This window comes from Lissotriton helveticus, chromosome 3_1 (genome assembly GCF_964261635.1).
Source record: "Lissotriton helveticus chromosome 3_1, aLisHel1.1, whole genome shotgun sequence".
In the NCBI taxonomy this organism is placed as follows: Eukaryota; Metazoa; Chordata; class Amphibia; order Caudata; family Salamandridae; genus Lissotriton; species Lissotriton helveticus.
In genome coordinates, this window is record NC_136061.1 from 62,707,405 (window position 1) to 62,731,728 (window position 24,324).

The following is a 24,324-nucleotide window of genomic DNA, read 5'->3' on the forward strand; positions in this document are numbered from 1 at the left end:
TTATATGTAAAAATCCGTAAAAACTGAAAACCGGGAGCCCTAATTATAATTAGGTTGAGTAGATTATTTAAGTCATTAGACATGCAGGTCTAGTAACATTCTTATGTTTTTTCGAGGTCTGATAAAAATCTGCATACATATCTACACCAATTGTGCATTTCGGAATTGGTAAAGGAGTTGCACTTAGAGTTTGAAATAATTTAGTGTGTAATTCACTCTTGTCATAGATCAAGCTTTCTAAATATTTTCTTTATCTCCAGTCATGACTACTGAAAGTGAGGGTATGAGTTTCCTTTCAAGTACAGACTGAAGAAATAGATACACCTGGTCCTCTAAACCAATTTGCTTGCTCAACAAAGTGGGAGGAGAGACTAAACTGAACACATCAGTAAGAATAGCCTGACAGTTCTATACTAGGAGCAGGTGCATTCTACCAGCTAGGCCTTTCTGAGCATGTGCAAGGCTCTGGAAGAGGGAGAAAGCACATGGCGAGCACATGGCTAACTAAGATGGCTGCCAAGTACAAAATGGCTTTCAGCTCATGCTAACAGCGATTCCTGTAATCTTTAACAGATAGTCCTTTTAGCATGAGCTAAAGACATTCCTATGATCTAGAAGGAACATAGAAAATATTTTGCGCATTTATTCTCATAAATTCATCAAAATCCTAATCGATTGCTAGGTGGGCATTTTTCATTCTAAACATTTCATTAAGCGGTATATATAAGATGTAAGCAGGAATACAAAGGGAACAGAGCATTTGGTCATAATTGGCATACAGATAGCAGTAGAGAGTAATTACTATCATCACAAACCGAACTATCAATATTTTTCAACCCCAAGCAGAAAGCAAATCCTAGAACCATCTAGTCCAATATGTAAAAAACATTTTCAATAGACTTTTCCAGTGTTCCTTTTATGATGGCAAGAGTATCAATTAATATAGTCCAAAACAATCCTGGCTCCAGGGGACCAGGAGGACCACACAGGGCCATAGGAATTAGGACGAGGAGTCGCAAAGGGCTGCTCCTCCTCAAAAATGGGACGACCGAAATGGGAAAATTACTAACAAAAAGGTCCTTGGGAAATTGAAGCCGCTGTACAACCAGCCAGAGGGGAGTCTTCTCCCTTTTTCCATTTGAGCCTCACACCTCTTATTGTTCCTACGGTGGAGCTGCACAACTCGCAACTCAAAAATCACGGCCCAGTTTGAGAAGAAAGTCTTTCAACGATCCTGTCCAGTGTCTCAGGCAGTGCACCAGTTGTCTTCACTTTGATCTAACAGGCACCAAAGACACTGCACCTGTACCCTGAACTCAAGTCCTTCCCTAACTTCTGTATTGCTCTGCTGGCACACTGCTCTTTTGTTGGGCCACAAATTGTATCCAGTGTGCCCAGGCACCGCTTGATCAACAAACAAAGGTGCAAACTTGCATTCACTTTGGGACCAGGATTCAGAGGCCTGATGCTGGGATCTCTGAAGCAACCCTTGTTTCAAAGGGGGTCACCTCAAGCAAAAGCCTCCTTGCCATTCTGGTCGGTCTCTGACTTTTAGCTGGGCATCAAAAACTTGATCCACGACTTCTCCTTTCTGATTTGTGACCCCATCTTTTGCTCAGGACAGTGGCAGGAGTACACACTTCACATCCCAGTGCTTCCGCCTTCACTGAGGTCCTAGTTGCCAGCAACGCCTGTGTTGGTTACCTTCACCTTGGCTTCAAGCTGGACTGGTGCTGACTCCCCAGGCTGGATCTGATGTCCGGGCCCCTCTGGCAATGGTTGTAAGGCAGCAAATATCTATTGGTGGACAGAACAAAAGTTCTTTAGACAAGGCATACAAATAATCTATCAACAGAGAGCATAGTCTCGGGGCGCCCCATATATTAGCAAAGCACCCAAGAACCACTTTCATCTATCTGAGAGTAAAAAACCACCCTAGACCTATTGACAAGTATAAAAGAAACCTTTGGTCAACTGGTAAGAGTAATATGTTACTTTATTTGATTAGTTTCTCTCAATCCCAAGCAGTCAAGGAAGTCTGTGTTTATTTACTAAATTCTGAGGAAAAAAGAAAAACAATACAGACATACTCTAAATCCTTCCATTTGTGTATTCCTATATTAATCTAAAGAACCTCAAGAAAAAAGGAAATGTTCTACACTTTTATTCATAGACTTTACATTACTTGTACAGGACTGCAGACACTTCAAAAATTATGTTCGAGGCATGTGGGCTGCTCAATTCATATCTTAGCATAGATCGCCGCAGTTTTCAAAGTATCACGAGATGGGTGACTCCTCCCCTGGACTACAGTGCGCATGGGCATCTTCTCCATCTTCAGATTGTTTTTCTCCGCCATTGGGTTCAGATGCTCTTCGACAACTCCAACTTCGGGACCGAAGTTTTGCAAAATTCAAAGGCCGAAAACCTTCAACTTTCGACGGTATTGTTTCCGCTCTGTATCCCTCAACTCGACAACTCTTTCCATCTACATCTGTTCATCGACGCGGGCCGTTGGGCCTTTTCGACACCACGTGGGCCTCCTGCCGATGGAAAGGACCCCGTTCAATAGATGCCCACAATTTCGATCCAATTGTCCACATAGCGACAAGCATACAGTATGCGACAGGTGCCTATCTCCGGAGCACAACGAAGAAAACTGCCCAGCTTGTGCTCAGTTCCGGTCGAAGAAGACTATCCGGAACCGAAGAGTGTCCCGACTAGAGATGCAGCAGCAGGCACCAGAAACAGAAAACATTTTCGAGGACGAACATGAACTTCATGAGGCAGAGGACTCCGACTTAGAGCTAGTCACCGTAGAAGACCAGTCGGACTCCGATGACGAGATCCCACCGGGGCAAACCGTGAGTACCAAAGCCCCTACCCGGCCTTCACCTTCATCCAAGGCTCCGGTCAAAGCATCGCCCAAAAGCCTTGGCCGAGACCGAAACATAGCTTCAGAAGCCCTGCCTTCCGGCTCGGCTACGAACACTACACCTAAGCCTTCAGGTACACTGGTACCAAGTAAAACACTTCCCATAAAGACTGTTGATTCAAAAAAGGCCACAGAGCTGAGAACTGACTCCGACACCAAAAAAGTTGTCGACCCGAAGAAGAGCGTCGACACGAAAAAGTCCATCGACCCGAAAAAGTCCATCGTCGATCCAGCGAAGACTGTCGACCCGAAAAAGGTCGTCGATCAGAAAAAAGGTATCGACCCTAAGAAAGGCCTCGAACCGAAGAATACCGCCAAGCCGAAAAAGGCAGTCGACCCGAAAAAGGCACTCAACTCGAAAAAAGTCGTCAAACTGAAAAGGCACATCAAGCTTAAAAAGACAGTAGGGCCGAAAAAGACCGAGTCGAACAAGAACGTCGACCCAAAAAAAAAAAAAAAAAAGACGTCGAGCCGGATACAGCTCCATGGAAATATAAGGACAAGAAAGCGACCGATCCAAAGCCACAGACAGTAGAAGAAGAACTTTTTCATCCTGATCCAGTGAGCCCAGACCAAAATAGACTGTATATAGAACCTGAAACAGGACATATAGCAGTTTACAGTAAACACAAGAGAAGACTGGACACTGAAGCTCCTTCTCCTGTTCCTCCTAAGAAGAAAGACTTTGGGACATCCCATTCAAGACCTTTTACACCTCCTCCTTTCACTCCAGACATGCCTTATGTTCCATATTCTCCTACACCTCCACATTATGATGAGCAATAAGACATGGGTGAAGATCCTCAACAGAATTTTATAGACCCTGACGATCAAGGAAACCAAGATACCACATGGGACGATCAAAACGACCCTGATGACCCATATGATACACAACCCATTCCCATCCCTCCACATACCCCACAAAGCCATCTCCTACTGACGACACGGTCGCTTTTAACCAGCTAGTAGACCGGGCCGCTCAGTATCATGGCGTAGACATGCACACTGACCCTATAGAGGAGGATTTCCTATTTAACACCTTCCCAACATCAGAGAAGACTTACGTACACTACCTATGTTAAAGGGAGTACTAAAGCATGCATCGGACAGCTTTAAAGACCCCGCTAGTGCGCGGGTACTCAATCCTAGGATTGAAAAGAAATTTGTGATTGATCAAATTTTTCTGATATGGACAAAATGTTACCTCTGTATAGATTTGTTATTATTTTATCGTTTCACTGTATATGTTATTCAAATGATTTTTCTTTTTTATTTACCCGTGCTGTCAATAAAAATATAAAAAAAAAAAAAAAAGAGCCAGTCCCATTTCAACATCAAGGGACAGGAGTATATTCTCTATACTTCCTCATCACCAAAAAAGACGGATCACTCAGACCAATATTGGACCTAAGACCTCTGAACCAATACATACTGTCAGAGCATTTCCATATGATCACTTTACAACAAGTGCTCCCACTGCTCCAGCAAGGCGACTTCTTTGCTAGATTAGACCTCAAGGATGCATACTTTCACATCCCTATACATCCAGCTCACAGGAGATACCTCAGGTTCACAATTGAAGGTCAACACTACCAATTCAAAGTTCTCCCCTTCGGGGTAACTACAGCACCAAGGGTGTTTACAAAATGCCGAGCAGTAGTAGCCATCAGTAATATGTTAATTAATTCAACAAACTTAGGAGCATGTATACATTAATCAGCTCTATTCATAAATGCATATGTTCATAAAACAATATAATGGTCAGGGCATAAAAACACAGCAGTATCAATAAAGAGCAATTTACCGTTTGGTCAATTTCTGAGGTTGCGGATAAACTGCACCAAAAAGAAGATTTCTTTGATGAATCTTCACTACTCATTGCAAGGCTGAGTGAACGAGGATACCCTATGCGCCTGCTGAAAAAGGCACGAAAGCGAGCATGGCATAACCATCGGGAAAATCTTTTGACTGTACAAGAAAAAGTACCGCAGGCTGAAAGATTAGTATGTGTTACCACCTTCAATACTAAAAGTAATATGATCAAAAAGGTGATTAACCGTCATTGGCACCTGGTAAAGGAAGCAGTAGGTGATCTGGAGCCTCCACGGCATGCATTTCGAAAAGGGAGAAACATTAGAGACCACCTTATTAAATCCCTGCTACCTACACCGGCCAAAGTTACCCAAACAACATTATGGGGCTTTCCCCCTGGAAACGGGAGATGAGAAATGTATAAATTACACCCTTAAAAATGAGTTTTGTACGCATGGGTAAAGTGACATTTTTATATAGTCAAAATTCCCTTTTTTTTAAAAATAACCAACCCTTTTGATGGTTTCACATATGAAAAGAAAGCCTCATTCCTTCCCTTTTTGCCTTTAAAAGGTGCTCATTTATAACACTAAGCACAAAAGCTCTACTGAAACGTGGCAAGTCTGTGCCACTTTTAAAGGACAGTTATTATTTAACATCAGAACCATGGATGTACTTATGTAAAAAGGCATTAAGAAAGGAAATCCCTACTTTCAATCTTTTCTCGGTTATCCAGAATAATGAAACTGTCTTTTGTAACTTTTAAAATCAGCAGTCTTTAATGCACGCCTTTATACCTGGTTTGCACTAACTTAAAATCTAGTTGACCCAGCTGTTTCCCTCTGTGGCTTGCGGTCAGGAATAGCCATGTGCTATCTACGCAGCTGTGATCTGACCAGCAGGCGTCAATTTCTGCACCTTTCTCAGGGGGAAAAAACCTTTCTCTGTATTTGTAATGTCCTGAAAGAGTTTAATCTCCATTTGTTGTGTCAGGCAGCTTCTCCTGAGTGAGACAGTTTAAACACAGCTGCGTTGAAATGTAAGCACGGCCACAGTCTATTTAAAAGTCAGGCATTTCAAGGCAGTCAAAATCTATCGCTCTGTAATGTCGTGTTTAGTTCAGCAACAACCAATTCACTCAGATGATGTGAATGCCTTTTAATATCTAATACAATGTATCTAGGGAGAATGCTGTAAAATTTTGCATTTTAGTCCTAGTTATTGCAAAGCACACAATTTAGTTTTTTCCCTTCCTTTCTATAAGGCCTATTTTATTCCTATTGAATGTGAATTCTAATTTTATTTTCAGCATTGTGGCAATTTTTACATATGTATAGTTTCTTACTTTGGCAATTTAATGGTAGCGGGCAGCTATTTAGCATATGTTACATAATTCATTGCCGTATTATTTTAAAATGTAATTCATTCAATGACATTTGTATAACGGAATGATAACAAAAAAAAACATTGAGCTCAATCCAGACATTTACAGAAGGGGGTCTTACACTCAGAACACACAATACAGCGTGCTTAAGGCTAGCCATTCATACACAAAGAGCGCAATCGCTACTCACTCACACAGTACCACCGATATCAAACCACAAACCACATAGACTTTCAAACACACAAATCAACACTTAGGACGAAACAAAAGACAGCCCACAAACTGTACTCAAACCAAACCTTTTGTAAATACTAATTGTAAGTCATATTTACAAGAAAAGCTCTCAAAAGTAGCCCAAATGACTGCACAAAAACAGCCAAAAAGACTGTTCCATGTTCAAGAAGCCAAAATACACCAAATTCGCCAGTTTTGGCTGGCAGAACACTCAAAAAGCGCTCTGCATATCACCACTTATGAATATTACTAAGTGCATAGACCAGGATCCTTTTTATGTACATGGTTCCATGGGGTACTTAGTCACGTAGTAAGAAATACCTTTTTTTATACCTAAACCTATTTAGGTATCCCCTCTAGGGGAACCGGCTGAGTTCATTCAAGATTCACATTGGTACCTCCAAAAAAGCAGAACATTCTTGGATGTGCTCTTGAAACAGGCATGCCAAGAATATTGCAGCATATACATTATTGTACACAAAGTAGCACTTAACTTAATGTGTGCTGTTCAAGTTTTTACAATTTAGAGAAAAATCTCCTCATTACCTGCCTCCACAAATTGCAATTCATATATTTCCAAGTTCCAAAATCTTTGGCCAAATCAAAACAAGTCAAATGTCGACTATCTTTTCAAGCTCAAATCTCCAACCTCTCACTGCCAAGTTCTGAATGACCTAACGGTCGTTTTTAGAATACTCGCACCAAAAAAGTTCTCAGTCGGGAGCGGCAAACACTTGGAGAATCAGATCAGGGAGACCAGAAATATACTGAGCTGCAAAGACAGAGAATCTCCGTGCGCAGGGTACCTCCTTCCTGTCCTGTCCTTCTCACAGTAGATCCCTGTCTCCCATCAAGACCACTTCCTTGGATAGCCGCTTCTCCGATGAGGTCCACGTTAGGGCGCCATTTGAAGAAATAGAAAACCTTCTAAGGGGTTCACTGATACACCTGGTCCTTTAAACCAACAAAGAAGAGATTGGCACGGAAGCTGCAATACAAAAACAATGCATTTATTAACCTCTCATGAGGGAGATCACGTCACACAGTACCCTCAGGCAGTAGGAGGCATTCTAATGAGTACAGAGAACAGGGGCCTTATATATGCTTAGGTTACATAGTCGGCATAAAACCAAGGGGAGGTCCTGGCACATACAAGCATGGTTATTGACTAATATGGGTATGCAAAATTTGCTTGCTCAACAAAGTGGGAGGGGAGACTAGACTGAACACATCAGTAAGAATAGCCTGACAGTTCTATACTAGGAGCAGGTGCATTCTACCAGCTAGTCCTTTCTGAGCATGTGCAAGGCTCTGGAAGAGGCCTTGCACATGGTGAGCACATGGCTAACTAAGATGGATATATCACTACCGTAGATTGGGGGGTCAGGGAGGAACGTTTATAGACCAGTGGGTGTGTGTTCCCTCATTGAGACTGTAGGTGTGTCTTTTGGTATACATAACTAAGATGGATGCCAAGTACAAAATGGCTTTCAGCTCATGCTAACAGCGATTCCTGTAATCTTTAACAAGACATTTAGAGCCACTTTTTAAAATAGGTACACCAGGATTGACCATGCAACCTTAATGGCCACTCAGAAACAGCCACCAACACACTGATAAGGCCATAACTGCAAAGGTATCCACTGTTTTATGTCTGCAGATTCAGAAAATGGTTTCACACTTCATATGAGTTTGTGAATACTTCGTAATTGCACCCGATTTAATGGCAGCACACCTCATATTATTGCAACAGAAGCACTGTTGTGCACAGAAGGAACTGGTATTGTGGTGCATCACAGGTTTCTCTGGAAGAATATTTCTATAGTAATCATCGCACTTGCAAATGTTCGCATAAAACTTTGTCTCAGAAGGGAGATTGCTTTAATTGTGGGCCAGTGGTTTTCATTTCAGTTCTCATTCTTTTCTCTTATTTTCTTCTTAGATATCGTTGCAATCAGTGTTCCTACCGCTGCCATCGAGCTGACCAGCTCAGCAGCCACAAGTTACGCCACCAAGGCAAGTCCCTGATCTGTGAAGTTTGCGGTTTCGCCTGCAAGCGCAAATATGAGCTGCAGAAGCATAAGCAGGCCAAGCATTCTCAGAACTATCAAATGCCAGTATACCATTGCCAGTACTGCAGCTACCAAAGTAAGTACAAGCAGGCCCTCCATAACCATGAAAACTGCAAGCACACCAAGCAGAAGGAGTTCCGCTGCGCCCTTTGCACATACCGGACGTTCAGTAACACCAGCCTTTTTTTGCATAAACGGAAGACTCATGGCTACGTCCCAGGTGACAAGGACTGGCTAGAAAACTATGCAAACAAAGAACAGGAGATAAACTCTGCTGATGTGTTAATAAACTATGACCTTAGTGCTGCGTTGAGATTAGAAGCCAACCTGACTACATCTGGAAGGGATGCGTTTCAAAGAGGGAAATCGGCTCCCATAGAAGACCATAACAATGATTTTCCACAGATCCATGACGTAGCTGTGTCTGGCAGTGAACATTCACAGTTCAAACCCCAAGATTCCTTGGATGGTGGACCCACAGACTATTTTTCAAAGATGTCCTCTGTGGAACCCCTGTCCCACCATCCTGATCGCACATTTGATAACATTGCGAGCTGCAGCGTGCCGCTGGAGAGCATGGGTCCCCAGGATGAATCAGTCTCTCCTTCTAAGCAGTTATCTAAAGAGTCTACAGCAGTGGAGTTTGAGGACATGACGACATTAGGCTGTGAAGAACCATCCACTAGATATCCAGACCTGGGCACAGGGCAAGCACTGGTAATGGAAGAAAATAGTAATGCTGTGGATAGTTTTCAAGATTCTGAGCTGTCAAACGGGCCACTTACAGAAGAGTGCAGTGGATTAGAAAATGTGGTTGTCTCTAGTGCAGCAAGGATTGTGATCGATAATGCAGCGGATGCCATGAATAGTCTTTCTGAGAAGCAGCCACCAGCTCTTGGGAAATCTTTGCTAGATGCTGGCCTAGGAACAGAGGGACAGATTAACATTGATATTCAGGAGTCCTGGGCCAGTGTGCTGAAGCCAGGAGAGCTCTTGACTATTGACCTGACTGTCTGCAGCTCTGCTGGTCCTGAGCAGAATCTTCCATCTACGAATGATGATCCAACTTTTTTCTCCGAAGACGTGGAAGAAGAAAGTAGATCTGACTATGCCCTTAAAGCTTTACGAAAGCAAGACAAAGACCAGGCTGAGTCCCTCATGCTGGAAGGTAGGGTGCAGATGCTTGTGCTTCAGTCTGAAGGTCAAGTGTTCAAATGCGAAAACTGCTCCTACATTACTAGGAAGGAACGGGCCCTGTCCCTGCACTCCAAAGCTGGCTGCCTGGGTAGAAAGTCCACTCTGCTGTGCAAGGAGTGTGGTGCCAGTTTTAAACAGCAGAGGGGCTTGAACACCCACATCATGAAAAGATGCCCAGTCATCCAAAAAAAGAACAAATCCAGGACCCCTTTTTATTTAGAACATGAAAGTTGCCCAACTACAAGGGAAAGTGTGTTGCAACTAGAGAGCGTGTCCAACGAGTTGGCATGTGCAATTGTATCCTCTTTGTCACACAACCAAAGTGCGTTAGGAGTGCAGCGTTCTGAAAATGGTGTTGAGGATCTCCAGGAATCTGCAGGGAAGGTCCTTGCTGACCTCTGTGTACCTCAGGAAGTGGTTTGTGAGGATCTTTCATGTGATGCACTGCTAAGAGAAATGACACCTGGCACTAACTATGTCTCTGGAGCAGAATGTCCTAGTTCACCTCCGAGAACAGACAAGTACACTTTCCAGCAAGGGAAATATCACTGCAGTGGCTGTTCTTTCGTGTGTTCCAGAATCTCAACCATAATCTGCCATGTAGAGGAAGCGTGCAAACAGTTGCAGCAGTTCAAGTGCCACATGTGCACAGAGGTTTTTTGCTCAAAAATGACTTTGAAAGGTCATCAGATGGAGAAACATATGGTCCTGGAGTCTACCTCAGAAGGAGGTAGTGGCACTGGCTCTTCCAAAGAGGATGGGGACCAAGGGAATAGCGACCAAGAACAGGATGGCGATACAGATGTGAGTGAAACTGATCTGGCGAGTGACTTGCCAGGCACCTCGGAACTGGGAAGAAAAACCGGTTCCAGGAAAGGCAAGGGAGAGTGTCTATTCTGTCCTGAATGTCCTTTTACCTGTTACCAGGAGAGAGCCATGGAGACTCACAAGAAGAGAGGCTGTTTGAAGTCTGGGGAGTTCCAGTGTCCTTCCTGCTCCTTCAGCTGCAAGTCTTCCAGCGCACTGCAGCATCACAAACAGCTGCATAAGAAGTTCTACAGCAAGAGGCCACATCTGAGGTGCAGGCACTGCGAGTTTACCTGCAAGCAGTCCAGATGCTTAAAACAGCACATCAGGATCCGCCACGAGGGCGTGAAGCCCCACAAATGCGCCTACTGTAACTTCAGCACTACCCGGCGGTACCGCCTGGAGGCCCACGAGTCCCTACACACAGGGGTGGGGCGGATTGCATGTGACGTATGCAGCCAGACATTCGGTACCAACTCCAAACTGAGGATTCACAAGTTGCGGGTGCATGAGAAGAAGCCCACCCACTTCTGCTCACTGTGCGACTACAGCGGCTACAACCAGAACGACATAAGCAGGCATATGAACAGCTGCCACAACGGGGAACTCCGCTTCAGCTGCTCCCAGTGCGTGGCTAGATTCAGCTCTGAGACGGCCTTGAAGCAGCATTGCTTGCGCAAGCATGAGGAGAAGATCTGCCTCAGCTGTGAACACTGCTTCTTTGTGTGCCACAGCGATACCACACTGAAATACCACATGCAGAAACAGCACCCCCACCTTCAGTGTGGCACCTGCAAGGAGGTGTTCGACAGCCGTGAGGACCTGGAGGGCCACAAAAAGAGCCACTTCAGCCATCACTGTGAGCTCTGTGACTTTGCAGCCAAAGAACGGCCACAACTTGTGCATCACTACACGGAGGCGCATGAGCCTGGTGAAGGTGTTGAGCGCAGTCTCCGCTGTCCCTTTTGTGACTTTGCCTGCCACCACCAGCTGGTGTTCGACCACCACATGAAGGGACACGGGGGCACCCGAGCCTACAAGTGCTCAGACTGTCAGTATACCACCAAGAACAAGCAAAAGATCACATGGCATATCCGCATCCACACCGGGGAGAAGCCGTACAAGTGCCACCTCTGCGCGTATGCCTGCGCTGACCCGTCCCGCTTGAAGGTGAGCTCTGGTTACCTCCGACTTGCTTGTGGGAGACTCCACATTGGACAGGTTGGTGTACTCGTGTGGTGTGAAAGGAAATTCAGCAGCTAGTGCAGTGTTCTGCTTAATGAAGCAAAGCTAGCTTTCCAACCATGCCTCAGATGCTGACCTTAGCCAAAGGGAATTAATTTCCTATCAGCTGACTAAGATGTGTCAGGATGTTGTGTATGACAATTCTTAAGTAATCAATGGGATAGGGAGGAGGAATGGGTGTCCATTTGCTTCCCCAGGGTAAGTATTGAGGTTATCAGATGCAAAAAATTGCAAAGAAATGGACACTTGTAACAGATCTAAACCATTGGGTAGATTGGTTATGGTATTCTCAAAAACACAATGTTTTTGTTGGTATTGCGGTATATATCTTTCATCCGCCCCTACATTGTTGTTGTGGCAGTTATCATTGAATACCATAAAAGTGCAAGGTGCCTGCCTCATCCAGAGGCTCCTCTGGTCTAGATTCGCAGTGTCTAGAGATCAAAAGGTGAGGTAAAAAAAATGAAGAAGTAGTAACCCCAAGAAAAAATTAAATTAAAAATGAGGTCAACACCCCAAAATTTTTATTAATGGTGAGGATCTAAAAGGTAAAATAATTGGTACTTGTACTAGATCAAGTAACTGGATCTAGAAGTATAATGTTAAAAAATGGTGTCGACATGTTTCAGCCCCCTATGGCTCAACGGAGTCTGCAGGGCTTTAGTCAGGACTAAACAAACATACAAACATTAAATAGTTACTCACACCATTTGTGTAGGTACTACGATGGCTTACTGGTTAACTAGTCAGTGGCCAATCATGCTCTTTCAACCTGCAAAAGAGGGACACAAAACAGAAGAATACAGTACATATAATGTCATATTTTTGTATGTACGAAGGGCACCAGAGTACGTATTGGTATCTACTGAGCTATTGAAAGATTTCAGAAAATTTCAGAAAATATCTGATGTGGAGTTAAGAACAAATAAGGCAAAGAATTTAAAGAACTTAAAGGCTGGATTGAGCGACTATGCTGGTAAACGGATCCTGCAATGACATGGCTGGACCATTAAAATACTGCCTATATAATTGTAACATTACAAATGAAGTGGGCAAGTGGCAGGATGTCAATAATGTCAAAAGAATAAGGATGCATTGCATATGATATAATACACCGCTATCAAGGTTTGCAGTCATTTTGAAAGTGCGGTGCACATATCAACACAAGTGTATGAGACGGAAAGTTATTTCAGATATTTCAGATAATAACATTAGTGCAATTGCAAACTCATCGCCAATACGTAAGCATTCATGGCGTATGTGCGTTCTAGTTGTATGTAATCAAACGCTGTTTCAAAAAGTAGCGCAGAGCATTTATTGAACTATCCCCTTAAAGTTAAAGAACTGCGGGACATATCGAAACTGAAGTATGTTTTACAAAAGTACCCGAAGTGCGAGCGCTCTTACCTAATGTTAAGTAACAAGAGGCTCCGTCAGGGGATACCATCTATTTTATAGCCACAGAGCTGGGAAAAAGAATGAAGAGTAAATCAATAATAAGTCACCTTACCGCTAGTATGCAGAGGGAGAACACACACGGACGCCGCCATTACCCGCGTGGGAGGAGACTTCCACCACTTGTGCTGACTCTGCCCCTGGACTCCGGGCAGACGTCGAAGCACGTATTTGAAGCGAGACACGTGATTATTCTAGTTTGAATGGAAAACTTTATCCAATAGGATCTGGCTGAGTTGGAATGAGGCAAAAAGTAAACCCCTGGTATATGGATATATATGGATATATATAAAACATAACTCAGGGAATGCCGCAGTGGTTTAGTCCAGTGTTTTAAGGATAAATAGAAATCATGTGGTGCTCTGCTCGATGTTTTTTCATTCATACAGTGTGGATAAAGACCCAGAGACAGCATACAAACTGTAATTCCACCTATGTAATTTACATGGCCAACTGCCCCTGTAATAAAATCTACATTGGGATGACCTGCCGGAAAGTAAAAACCCGCATAGGCGAACACAGGAGCAATATCAGGCTCAAAAAAACTACTACCAAACTCTGTACCCATTATTTGGAGGCAGGACACACATGTGAGGAAATACGCTGGACTGTCATTGAAATGCTCACAGACAAAACACGCAATGCCGAGAAAAAGCTGTATGAAAAAGAGCAGAGATGGGTAAATCGTCTTAGAACCCATGTTTGGGGACTTAATGATAATATACCGTGGCATCAGTTCGCCACACATTAATAAATTACGAGAGCAAACTCTGCCACTTTATCCACACTGTATGAATGAAAAAACATCGAGCAGAGCACCACATGATTTCTATTTATCCTTAAAACACTGGACTAAACCACTGCGGCATTCCCTGAGTTATGTTTTATATATATCCATATATATCCATATACCAGGGGTTTACTTTTTGCCTCATTCCAACTCAGGCAGATCCTATTGGATAAAGTTTTCCATTCAAACTAGAATAATCACGTGTCTCGCTTCAAATACGTGCTTCGACGTCTGCCCGGAGTCCAGGGGCAGAGTCAGCACAAGTGGCGGAAGTCTCCTCCCACGCGGGTAATGGCGGCGTCCGTGTGTGTGTTCTCCCTCTGCATACTAGCGGTAAGGTGACTTATTATTGATTTACTCTTCATTCGTTTTCCCAGCTCTGTGGCTATAAAATAGATGGTATCCCCTGACGGAGCCTCTTGTTACTTAACATTAGGTAAGAGCGCTCGCACTTCGGGTACTTTTGTAAAACATACTTCAGTTTCGATATGTCCCGCAGTTCTTTAACTTTAGGGGGATAGTTGAATAAATGCTCTGCGCTACTTTTTGAAACAGCGTTTGATTACATACAACTAGAACGCACATACGCCATGAATGCTTACGTATTGGCGATGAGTTTGCAATTGCACTAATGTTATTATCTAAAATATCTGAAATAACTTTCCGTCTCATACACTTGTGTTGATATGTGCACCGCACTTTCAAAATGACTGCAAACCTTGATAGCGGTGTATTATATCATATGCAATGCATCCTTATTCTTTTGACATTATTGACATCCTGCCACTTGCCCACTTCATTTGTAATGTTACAATTATGTAGGCAGTATTTTAATGGTCCAGCCATGTCATTGCAGGATCCGTTTACCAGCATAGTCGCTCAATCCAGCCTTTAAGTTCTTTAAGTTCTTTGCCTTATTTGTTCTTAACTCCACATCAGATATTTTCTGAAATTTTCTGAAATCTTTCAATAGCTCAGTAGAGACCAATACGTACTCTGGTGCCCTTCGTACATACAAAAATATGACATTATATGTACTGTATTCTTCTGTTTTGTGTCCCTCTTTTGCAGGTTGAAAGAGCATGATTGGCCACTGACTAGTTAACCAGTAAGCCATCGTAGTACCTACACAAATGGTGTGAGTAACTATTTAATGTTTGTATGTTTGTTTAGTCCTGACTAAAGCCCTGCAGACTCCGTTGAGCCATAGGGGGCTGAAACATGTCGACACCATTTTTTAACATTATACTTCTAGATCCAGTTACTTGATCTAGTACAAGTACCAATTATTTTACCTTTTAGATCCTCGCCATTAATAAAAATTTTGGGGTGTTGACCTAATTTTTAATTTAATTTTTTCTTGGGGTTACTACTTCTTCATTTTTTTTACCTCACCTTGTGATCTCTGGACACTGCGAATCTAGACCAGAGGAGCCTCTGGATGAGGCAGGCACCTTGCACTTTTATGGTATTCAATGATAACTGCCACAACAACAATGTAGGGGCGGATGAAAGATATATACCGCAATACCAACAAAAACATTGTGTTTTTGAAAATACCATAACCAATCTACCCAATGGTTTAGATCTGTTACAAGTGTCCATTTTTTTGCAATTTTTTGCATCTGATAACCTCAAAAGTGTATGACAATTCAACAGTAATGTGCAGCCTTGCATTTGCGTCCCATCCGTGATAGCAGACATGTCCACTGAGCAACTGTGTCGACGCAGACCGTGGGCTGTTTATATTACCTGTGTAATAAAGGAGCTCCCAGTGGCTTAGCCCCAGCCATTGAAAGAAGGGCACACCTAAGTCTTCCTAACACCAATGGAGGCAGCCTACTCATTTTTTCCTGGTTCTGCTAAAAGTCATGTGGGTCTTTATGAGCAGTCTGGCGGTTATACTAGAATGTTCTGCATGGAACAAAGAATACTACCACCTCTTCCTCGGTCTTTCGATGGGAATGAATAGAAGAACTGCTGACTGTCTTTCCTTTCTCAATTCATTAGGAAGTTTTTCTTGTAGGATGCAGAATTCTTAAAGGAATGATCTTACTTGTAGCGTGCAGAATTTCTTGAGTGGTTGAGCAACTGACTGGAAAAAAACCTTTCTCTCATCTTGTTACAGTGACCACAGCCCCTAGCGTCCTGCTTTAAACATCTGAGTGCTTTGTCCATACTGTGCCATAAACAGGCAGGAGAGAGTCTGAAATGTTGTAGATATATATAGAGAAATCCTAACTCTCTGCCGGAGGTTATCCACCCTTGACAAAGGGAAACACCTCAGAACCCTTTACCAGTGATTACTGGCTGGTTTGTTCCTATGGAGATATCACTGATCCCAAAAAATCATCCTAATGAATTGGGAGAGGAAAGACTGTCACCAGATCTCCCATCTATCTTTATTGGAAAACCTGCGTTGGTGTTAGTCAGGCTTGGGTATGCCATTCGTTCCATGGCTGGGGGTAAGCCACTGGGAGTTCCTTTGTTAGACCGGTATCAATCTTGGTTGTCACACATTGGGTTTGCAGAGCAGGGTTCTGCCACTATGCCTCATCCTGGCATAATCGTGTACCATGATACATCAGAAACTAGTAATTCGGTGTACTACAGATCAGATCCCATGAAGATGCTGGCTTCATGGGGGCGTGGGGTTTAAAGTAATTAACTTGGGTAGAACATTGCATGCCTGTGCTGTAGTATGCCTGGAGATACGCTAGCATGCTGCTGGGTGACCTGATGCTCAAGCTTAACTGTTGCTCCCAGCTACTGACTCTGCATGTCTCTCGCGTTCCTCCCTCTAGTACCACATGCGGATCCACAAGGATGAGCGGAAGTACCTCTGCCCCGACTGCGGTTACAAGTGCAAGTGGGTGAACCAGCTGAAGTACCACATGACCAAGCACACAGGTCAGTCTCCAGACATCATGGAGGGCAAGCAGTTAGAGCGTCTATTGTTGGGTGACCCCCAGCACATAGCTGTTAATATGACGTCCCTAGTAATTTGGCTAATGAAACCTTCTTTTCTCTAAAACTATACATTGGAGTGATGCTTCTAGTGTAGAATGTTAGTTACGGCATATTTCTTCATTAAATGCTTCTCTGTAGGTGAAAATAGAACCATATTTAGTAACTGCAAAGAAATGGGAACCTGAAAGAAAGACTTACCAAGATAAACTATGTTAGCACTGAAAGAGGTAATGCATTGACTAGGAGGCCATCAAAAGGGAATTCCTCTTCTTTTCTGCTTTCCTCATCTATCATCATCTAAGGATGGTTTTTTTTTAAGTTCTCTATATGGCTGGATTTCTTGGATAATACTTTTTGGACAACTAGGCAGACCTGCAGCTTTTGTTCTGGGCCACACCTCCTATTTAGAAACCACTTGGAGGTCGCTCTGTTTTGATGTTGGAAAGCTTTAGAATTTGTAGGATAAGCAGCTGCTAAGCTTTTAACATAATAAGTACTGCTAAAATGGTAGCTCACTGAGTTGACCCTTAGCAGAGATCTATGTATAACCTGTACGTCTCTGGTTCGAATTTCAGCTGAGCAGACTCCTCATTTCTTCTGAAGCAGTTAATATAATGTGTGCCAGTAAATTGTGTACTGCTACCATCACTCTGGATTTGTGCCCTGTGTTAAAATGAGTAATTGTCATCACAGAAACATGGTTCCTCTCCACATCTTCACACATCCTAGACGTCCTTCTTTCCACTGGCTACGGCATTCATTGTGTGGACCCTGCACATACGAGGAGAGGAGACCTCTCTGTCATACATAATTCGTCCTAGTCCTGCACTGTAGGCAGCCAAAACTCAACTCCATAGAGCTGCTGACATGCAATTTTGCTCTCTTTGCACTTTCAATAAGGCGGACGGGATGTCTGTCATGTTTCTGATGGAGTAACCATCCACCGAAATTAAATCTGGTCCTTGTGTCTTAGGCAGGGGATCGACAGGTGCTTAGAGTAATTCATCTTCAAGGTATAGCTACAGATAAAGTGTGAAGATCCTTCCTTTTACCTCATAACACTCTGTTTTTAGTGGAACACGTTACAATAATAAGTAAATGCAACCATACATTTTCAAGGGCAACGTGTTTGTTGAAACTTTGATGTCGCCAAGTCCGCGACAGGCGCAGGAGGGGCTGTTCAACCGCAATCTGCCTGTCTCTATCAGGTAAGTGAGCTTATGAACCTCACTATGCCCATGGGTTGTCCTTGTAGGATTGACATGGCTAAAATCAGAGGACCATTTTCGTGTAGATCCTGTCTGTGGTCCTCCCCCTGGACTCCAGTTAAGATACAATCCCCCCCATATAATAGTACTGCGACTACGTCATATTTTAAAGGGGGGCTAATAAACTCCCGCTCTATGGGCTGCCACAGTCAAGATCTAAAGGATCTTATTGTAGACTCTAATTTAGATTGTCTTTTCATAACGGAGACTTGGCTGACAGAGTCCAGCAACCCTGACGTAGCAGCTACCCTTCCACCTGGCTACACTATCTTTCGATAGGATAGAATGAAAGGAAAAGGAGATGGAGTAGCAGTAGTGCTCAAAAGCCATATTAAATGTCATACCTTTTCTTTAGCTCCCCTAAAAGGGGTTGAAGGTCTGGGCTTTTCTATCAAGCTAAATGATTCATCTTCCTTTTCAGGCGGCTTGATTTATCGCCCTCCAGGTAGTGCCCTGTCATTTTTAGACTCACTAAGTGACTCTTTAGGACAATTCTTAGTTCGCTATCCACACTTCACATTTTTGGGTGATTTTAATTTACATTTGGAATCCACATCTGACACACAGGCACTGAATTTTCTCCAAACTTTGGAGATTTTCGACCTTCAACAAACAGTCACACAGCCCACTCATCAAGCCGGTCATACCCTGGATGGAATATGCACTCATTTTCCCCTTTTAGAGACTCAGCCCCCAGTCCCACAGATTTGGTCAGACCATTTTTTGGTCCCCTTTCACATTAAGCTCTCACAGCCCCAACCTCCAGTCAAACTGACTCATAATTTAGGGAACCATGTTAACTGGACTCGAATAGAGGCTAATTTGAAGCTGAACCCTATCGCTGCTCCACTTATTTCCACCATGCCTGGTGATGCTGCCCAGGGCTCCAAACGCTTCCATATGTGGATGCGAGATTAAGGACAGAATCCCACAAAATCGCCCTCAAGGAAAAGGGAAAAAAGGGAAGATTAATGCCCCTGGTTCAAATCTGAACTAGCAAAACTTCATCTATTATGCAGAAAAAAAGAACGTAACTGGCGAAAAACGTATGACCTGACAGAAAGAAGCCTGTATACCCAGCAGAGAAAAATCTACCTCACAGCGATCAAAACAGCTAAGAAGAACTTTTATATTAATGCTATTAATACAGCCAAACAAAAGCAAAAAAAGTTATTTTCCATCGTAAAGTCATTCACCCATCCTAGGGCCCTACAACCAGAAATCCCACCTTCTTTAGAATTCTGCAATCAGATTGCGGACTTCTTTGAAGAAAAAAGTTCACAAATACAAAAGGACTTCCAAGCTCCATGTCAAGCTTTGCTTGCTACCCCACCGGATTGTGGAAAAACCTGAAGGGCTGTCTCAGAACTTTCACTCCGGTTACGCTTCTCCAGACACGTGAGGCAATCATGTCATGTAAATCGGGTGCCCCCTCGGATTCATGTCCACCGAGAATCCTCCACCAAGCAATTGAGGTTGTTAATCCCATCATAAATTAGATTGTAAATGCCTCCCTGAGCACAGGCGTTGTGCCTAGTGTGCCTAGTGAGTGGAAGCATGCAATCGTGAGACCTCTCATGAAAAAAGTAAATAAATCCCCTACAGACCTTGCTAATTTGCGCCCGATCTCACTCCTCCCCGTTCTGGGAAAGATCACTGAACAAATGGTCCATAAAGAATTTAAAAATTACGTAGACACTCATCAAATCCTTCATCCTCTGCAATCGGGTTTCCGTTCACACCATTCTACGGAATCTGCCCTGATTGAACTCACTGATTCAATAAAGCTATTACAAGATCAGGGGAAGAACGCCGTCCTGATCTTATTAGATCTTACGGCGGCGTTCGATACCATCTCCCACTCCCTATTGATTAATAGACTTAGGGATATAGGAATCACGGGCGTTGCATTGGATTGGATAATCTCCTTCCTGGCTGACAGGTCCCAGACCATCTCTTTGGGCACTTTTCTCTCTAAGGAGAAGGTACATTCTGGAGTCCCACAGGGCTCAATCTTGAGCCCTCTATTGTTCAATATATACATGGTCCACCTCATCTCCTTAATTGAGTCATACGGCATATTAGTAACATCATATGCCGATGACACTCAGCTGATTGTCCCCTTGGAAAACAATTCTACAGACGCTGAGTTGAATTTTAAGAAGTGTTTAAGAGATGTCTTCTGTTGGATGGATCAAAACCATCTTAAATGTAACACCAGCAAGACGGAAATTCTGCCCATTGGTAAAACCCCCCAATTCTGTCCCAGCAAATGGTGGCCTGAGGACATCCCTGCGCCACCGCAAGCAGTTGCATCAGCGAGAAATCTTGGCGTTTTATTTGACGCCGATTTATCCTTAGACCAACATGTCAGGAATGTTGCAGGAAGCTGCTTTAATATCATCAAGTCACTTAAAAAAGTTTTTGGACTTTCTTCCCATAGACTCAAGAAAGGCAGTGGCAGTGGCCTTAATTCTTGCACATCTTGATTATTGTAACAGCCTGATGGCAGGCGTTAAAAAGAAAAACACCCTCAGGAAACTCCAAGGTGTGCAGCATGCAGCGGCTAGACTTGTCCTCAAGTTACCCAGGAGATCATCTGCCTCGGCCGCACTTAAAACCCTTCACTGGTTACCACTCCCTAAAAGAATACTGTTTAAAATCTTAATTATAGCATTCCGTGCATTCAATGGCATTGGCCCGATTTATCTCATCAAACGGTTCCCCCATTACAGTCCCGTAAGGACCTTAAGATCTTCAGGTCAGAATCTGATCAAGCCGTTAAAATTCAAACTCAAGACTAAAGGAGGCAAGTCTTTGTCTTTTTTATCTGGTAAAGCGTGGAATTCTATTCCCAACCATCTTAGAACCCTAACTCAGGAAAACCAATTTAGAAAACAACTCAAAACGTGGATTTTTTCTCTTTCTGACGATTATGTAATGTCCTTCATATAGTTTTCTTCTGTTTTCAATCCTTTTGCACACTGTTTAGTCAGCGCCAGGATGCTCCTTTCGGAGCGATTGTTTGCGCTTTAGAAATATACAGAAATATACAAAATATACAAATATATGTTACCTGTTTCCTTTACCCTATCACCTGGATTCAGAGTAATGCTAGCATTTGTATTACCTGAGAGTTCATTTTTTTGATGTCCCTAACACTACAATGGAATGAAAGTACAGTCTGGCATACCAAATATTTCAGTATACAGTGGCTCCTCTTTCATTTTTTTTATTTGTTTTAGGACTATTAAGATTACCACTTTGAGTGTTGTTTATCATGGGGCATCTGAAGTGAGATACTAGAAATTTGCAGATTAGTTAATTTGTTTTATATTGATTTCCATTTAAATTGCATTCAGTTACAGCCAATACAGATAGTTTAAGTATGTATTAAATAAGCAGAAGCATTTGACTGATAGTTGTCTGCATTTATAGTATTGTTCATTTTGTGGTTGAACACCTATGACCTTGTCTGTCAACAATTTGGCTAATTTCTTCCAGGCTATAAACCATACCAGTGTGATGAGTGCGAGTACTGTACCAATCGGGCAGATGCTCTTCGGATCCACAAGGAGACCCGGCACCGTGATACCCGCGCTTTCATCTGTGAGCAGTGCGGCAAGGCCTTCAAGACTCGCTTCCTGCTGAAGACGCACATGAAAAAACACAGCGAGGACAAGCCCTATGTCTGCAACGTCTGCCTACGAGGCTTCCGTTGGGCAGCTGGCCTGCGCCACCACTACCTCACTCACACAAAGGAACACCCCTTCTTCTGTCGCTACTGCCCCTACAAGGCGAAGCAGAAGTTCCAGGTCATCAAGCATATCCGGCGCCACCACCCTGAGAAAGCTGCTGTTGATCCCCAGGAAGGTGTTGGCAAGGATCCCAGTGCACCTACTGTCCACCTGCATGAAGTCCAGCTGGAGAGTACAGAGAGCACTGCTCCCTCCTTGCATGCCCCAGCAGAAGCAGTGGCATGAGGCCCACGCGCAAAGAATCTGCCCTTAAACTCTTATGCCCTTTTTGTACTCTACTGAAAATTGATTTGAGGCACCAGTAATAACGCCCTCGACTAACATCCCACAAAACAATGATAAAGTAGAGTTCTGGCAGTGGCTGCTTTATATATAATGTGTTCAGGCCTTGTGTGGCTTGTGAATCTTTTGCTTCCGTTACAAGGAAGACTAAAGGGATTCAAGAATACCCCCATGCTAACTGCAGCAGGACAAAGCGTTCTCTAAAATTAAACCGAACTGTACAGATTCAACCAGACATTACCTCTGCCTTCCTAGAACTCTGTATTTTTGGGGGAGGCTAGCAATTTTTCTTTAAATCTAAAGCACTTTTAATGTGAAATTACCCACTCTAATGAATGTATGTGCCACACTGAGCGTCCAAGACGTTTCTTTGGTACACTATCTGGGTATGTCCATCCAAATGTTGGGTGTAGTCTCAACAGGTGAGTAGAGCCTTTGGAAGGAGAAATGCAGTTTACATTTTGGCACAATCTAAAGATTCGAAGCACTGCACCTTTCCTTAAACTCTTGCATTAAGGAAATAGAATAAACCGGAAATATCAGAACAGTGTGATTTAATAAGAGTGATGTGAAATAACTATTATCCCTACCAGGGTCCATATTCTTTGACTGGCAACATTCTGCATGCTACAGTGGCTTAAGCCTTAAGGTAATTGTTAGAATTGGGGGTCTCTGGTTGGCGCAAGTTTTCACTTGGGACAAGCAGGGACCCTGTCCTCTAAGTCAGGGCGAAGGATGACCCCTTAGAATTACCCTTACTCACCCTCTAGGTGCGTGGCGTGAGCAGCCAAGGCTATTCTTCAGGCGTTATTAGTTAAGCATTTGTAGCAACACACACAGTAAAAATACCAATCCCCCCACAAATGGACACCAGGCTGTGGATATATAAAAATAAGTTTCTCTTTATGTAAAAATATATATATGCAGGTAGACTTATCACAAGACCAAATATAACGTTTTCTTAGGCCACCAGATTATAATTGTTCTTTTAACTTAAAGTTCCAAAATGTCTCTTCTTAGTCTCTTTTCCCTCCAGTACAGTTCTCCCAGTTCCAGAATAATTTCTAGGTAAATTATGTGCTTTTCCACCCCTCTAGGACCTTAGGGACTCGGTCCTGTGCTCCGTAGTGCTTCGCGGTGCTTTGCACGGGGAGAATCCCGACCTCCTTCTAACGCTCACGCTACTAGCGTGAGCCGAGGTTCGCGTCGTACTGCTTCTGGCAACGAAGCGTACGGGGCCGTTCTCCAAAGGTGGGCGCGCCGCTGCCCAGAGGCCCCGCGGCTCGAGGGCACTTGGGGGAGGCCCTGCGGGGCGGCTCGGGTGCAGTTACAGGAAGCGCTCAATCGCGCTTAGGGGGAGAGACGTACCTGGACTTTTGTAGGGACGCACAGGGCAAACGGGGAAAGAACAACGTTGCGGGCCCCGAGCCCGAGACAGCCCTGTGCGTTAAAAGTGATCGGTACTTTGTTCTGAAGAAAAAAAGTGATCGGTACTGGTGATGGTGTTGTCCGGTCCTCGCGGTGCACTCCACGAGTGTGCGGCGGTTCCGGAGAGTACTTGGGGGTCTTTTTGCGAGGCGGAGGATCTCCGTGAGGCGGGGCGCGGCACGGGAGCTCTCAGTACGGACGGTATCGAGGGGGGATCCCTTTCAACTGCGGCGCGGCCTCTCCTTGGTGACAGAGCAAAGCGGGGCGGCCGGGTGCAACGATATGCACGGGCGGCCGTCCAGGCTGCTCGCGTCTCCTGGATTCCGGCGGGAGGGGCAGAAGTCGCACCCAGGCACTCCAATGAACAGACGGGGGTAGAGGAGCGGCTGGCCTTAGCCTGGGGGCTGAGAGCGACTCCGAACGGAGCAAGGCTCTCAAGTGCAAGAGGGCAGGCTGGCTCCCGGGTACCATGGCCCTAGGAGGGGGCGAGAGGGGGCAGACTTCACCTCCGGCGGGAGGAAATACTCTGCCTTCGATAGCAGACGAGCCCAAGCACAGGAGAACCCACTGATCCTGGGGTTCAGTTCAGGGGGCAAGCTCAGTCAAGCCCTTGGAGAAAGTTTCAAGCACAAGTCAGCAAAGTCTTTTCAATAAGTTCTCTCCTCTCCTTCCTCAGCAAGGCAATCA

The 24,324-nt window shown here is 44.0% G+C and overlaps 1 protein-coding gene across 1 annotated transcript in view; it reads left to right on the top strand.

Moving 5' to 3' along the window:
- The window catches only part of ZNF142 (zinc finger protein 142), a 68,216-nt gene extending 45,462 nt beyond the window's left edge, over positions 1 to 22,754 (top strand). The window contains exons 7-9 of the mRNA XM_078679233.1: positions 8,308 to 11,611; positions 16,736 to 16,841; positions 21,674 to 22,754. Coding sequence (XP_078535359.1) covers positions 8,308 to 11,611; positions 16,736 to 16,841; positions 21,674 to 22,152 — 3,889 coding nt within the window. The 3' untranslated portion in view covers positions 22,153 to 22,754. The remainder of the gene's footprint in view (positions 1 to 8,307; positions 11,612 to 16,735; positions 16,842 to 21,673) is intronic.
- Positions 22,755 to 24,324: the final 1,570 nt, after the last annotated feature.